This window comes from Mangifera indica, chromosome 4 (genome assembly GCF_011075055.1).
Source record: "Mangifera indica cultivar Alphonso chromosome 4, CATAS_Mindica_2.1, whole genome shotgun sequence".
Lineage (NCBI taxonomy): Eukaryota > Viridiplantae > Streptophyta > Magnoliopsida > Sapindales > Anacardiaceae > Mangifera > Mangifera indica.
The window spans coordinates 10,683,438-10,686,690 of record NC_058140.1 but is presented as its reverse complement, the minus strand read 5'-3'; the positions used below and the strand labels follow the sequence as shown (position 1 = coordinate 10,686,690).

At 36.6% G+C, this 3,253-nt stretch overlaps 1 protein-coding gene across 1 annotated transcript; it reads right to left on the bottom strand.

Moving 5' to 3' along the window:
• Positions 1–2,481: 2,481 nt before the first annotated feature.
• Positions 2,482–2,784, bottom strand: LOC123214272 (auxin-responsive protein SAUR23-like). The gene has a single exon (XM_044634043.1). It carries the CDS (start codon positions 2,782–2,784, stop codon positions 2,482–2,484), a length of 303 nt encoding a protein of 100 aa, XP_044489978.1.
• Positions 2,785–3,253: the final 469 nt, after the last annotated feature.

The following is a 3,253-nucleotide window of genomic DNA, read 5'->3' as shown; positions in this document are numbered from 1 at the left end:
AGAATATTTTGTAGCTCTTGTAGCAAGTGATATTTTGGGAAAATATCACTTATTTTATTTATTGAAATATATAAAAGAATTAAAATTTATATTTATGGGTATAGGGAGGGGATTTTTCCCCGTGGGGACTGGGCGGGTATGGGGAGGGGATTTTTCCCCGCGGGGACGGGCGGAGACGGGGCAGGGATGGGGAGGGGATGGGGAGGGGACGGAGATTATTTTTTATCCCCGCAACGGGGACGGGGCGGGGATGGGGAGGGGATTTTTCCCCGTGGGGACGGGGAGAGGATTTTGTTTCGCGGGGAGGAGACGGGGATTATTTTTTATCCCCGCAACGGGGACGGGGCGGGGACGGGGACGGGGACGGGGACGGGGATTGATATCCCCTCCCCGCCCCTCCCCATTGCCATCCCTAATGTGTATATCCACTTTTAGCAAGCCATGATTTACTTCGGTCACAGTCCGCTTGAGAGAGCCTCTTGAAGTTTGGATATTTTGAATTGAATACTAAGATCAATCACAGATATTCTGAATCAATTATCAAGATCAAGTGTGGATATTCTGAATCAATTATTGAGATTAAGTAACAATATTTTGAATATTTTACTAAGATCATAAGATATTCTAAAATTAAGATATAAGATCAATTTTGTATATCAGTAATGCATTTTCCTTTTATTGTAACATAGCTTTAGGAAGATGGTCCATTCTTTATCCTTGTGTTTAGGCAACTAGTTAGGAATTTTTTGTATATATGTTAGTTGTTGTATCAAATCAAATAAGTGAATAATATCAGTCATTCTTTTCCAATCCATAAAGAAATTTTTCATGGCTTCTTATACTCCACTGAAACTGAAAACAACATCAATGAAAACATCTTTTCCGCAGGGAATTGTTAAACCACCCATTGCATGATGAGACCCAAATTCTTCTTCAGCTTCACTCAATAAGTCTTGAAATGATCGGTGGTTCAAATAGGATACAAAAACCTTTCAATCAGTGTCTCTCTGACATAAACAGCAAAGAAGCCTTCTGGTACATATGAAGATATCAAAACTGCTTTATTTGTTGTCTAGACATTTCGGAACTTCTTAGAAAGAACGCCAGGAAAAGGGAAACCCATGCTTTATCAGAATCAAGAGAAAGTATCCAAATTGGTTTTGAAATTTTGAACTCTGTAAGAAAAAGCTTGAATAGAGAAGGTGAAGAACTAAGCTGCGTTTTGAATATATTTATAGATGTAAATTAATTAATATAGGCACCAAATAATCTAAAAGTTGATTTGAGGTGGACATGCAATTTTCTCTAGGGCCTGTTGATGTACATAATTCATGAGAATATCACATGGTCCTGTCTAGCAACTAATCATCACAACTTTAAATTATAGTGTCTATTTGTTGATTCATAGTATGGCCAACAAGTCTAGTAATATGCCAATGGAATTCCACCTAAAGATTGCATAAGAGTACTTGGATTACCACGGTACCCCAACTGTGAAGTGCACAATATATTTCTAGGTTTCTAAATCTATACTTGTCTAAATTCATTTTGACCTACAGTACCCGAACTGTGGATGGTGGAACCACCAAATTCTGGTTACAAGGGCAATGTTAACAACTAATCGTGCTTTTAACATACACAGTACCATCAGCATATATACAATAGGGCCAATCGCCCACTTGCTTTCAATAATGTCATGAAGTCAGTGAACTGCATTTGAGAGTAACCACAAATTGAGGGTGGTTAAGTTCCAACTCTGCGGCTTCGAGCTGTGCATGCTAAATCTTTTCAAGTCAAACATGTATCATTCAGTTATCTCTTATCTCGCTTGACATGAAAAGTCTTTCCCCTAGGCCACTCTTTTGTAACCTATATGAAAAATTATATTTTTTTTTCTTTTTGGTCAAGAGTAATGGCATTAACTTCATTGAGATTCATCTACTTTATTCCAGTTCTGCTAAGAGTATTGTTGGCTTTTGATAGTGATCAACTTAATTTATGAGGAATGTACTTTTATAATGCGATCCACATAAGCTTCTGATCTAATGAGCTTTCTTATAATTATCCTACTGTCTAGATTCTAGGAAACTTAATTTGCATCCAAATTGATCAGTACAGAACTTAGGGCTTATGATATGTTGGATTACATTTATTCTCTTTATACTGACCTGCAGCTCATTCATTACTTAGTGGAAGAAACCAACTTGCAAATTTTTGTACCATAAAATTGTCATGCAATTTCAGTGAAATGGAAGAATTGCTCAACATTTTGGAATTCAAAGAGAAACAATATATATAACATTGTTTGATAAAATTAACATTACATTCAACATAAATGTGAGAAAAACTCAAGTATTTTCAATAATTAGTCTCTTGTATGGGTAGCAATTCCCACCGGATCTCATTTATTCTGTCGAACAAATAAAATAAATGTACAAGAATGAACAAAATTGTCATGTAACTTTTTTTTTTTTGACAGCATTATGATTGATTTAAGCGAAAAGTAAGGTTTATGAAGATGTCTTCTCTGCAAGGAATTGTGAGACCACCCATAGGATGACTGAATCCGAGTTCTTCCTCAGCCTGACTAAGCAACTCTTGAAATGAAGAATGATTCAAGAATGAGACTAGAATTAAGAATCGCTTCATTTGGCTCTCCTCGACATAGACCGCAAGGTACCCTTTTGGTACATCTGAAGACACTGAAGCTGCTTGATTTGCAAACAATTTCGATTGTAACAAAATATGCTTTGCTTGTGCAAAAACAGGAAAACGAATGGCCATTTCTATTTTTACGTTATTGCGTTAGAAAAGTGGGGAAGATCACAGATTGCTTGGGATAGAAGAAAGCAAAGTTTGCTAATAATGGTAATAGAGATGGTGAGTTGGGTTGAACTTGTGAGATATCCCATATTTATATAGATGAAAGGATTTATGGAAGAATCTGTAAAATGTGGAATGAGTGCTGAGTAGTACTTCGGTGGGTGGGGTTTGCCAACAGACATTAGCACCTGAACAATTACATGGTTGTGTCTTTCAATTCGTTATCAATAAGTAGATCTGGCTGCGTGTTTGTTCTAACACATTTGCCCAACCATTAAGTATGTGTAGATAAGAAATGTTTAATCTTTTGTTGACCATAAAATGACAACTTAGAATGCATAATTAAGAGAGTTGATTATATTCTTTGAATAATGTCAATAGGACCTGCCATGGATGGGCATTCATTCACTTGGCATATGAAGCAAATTGA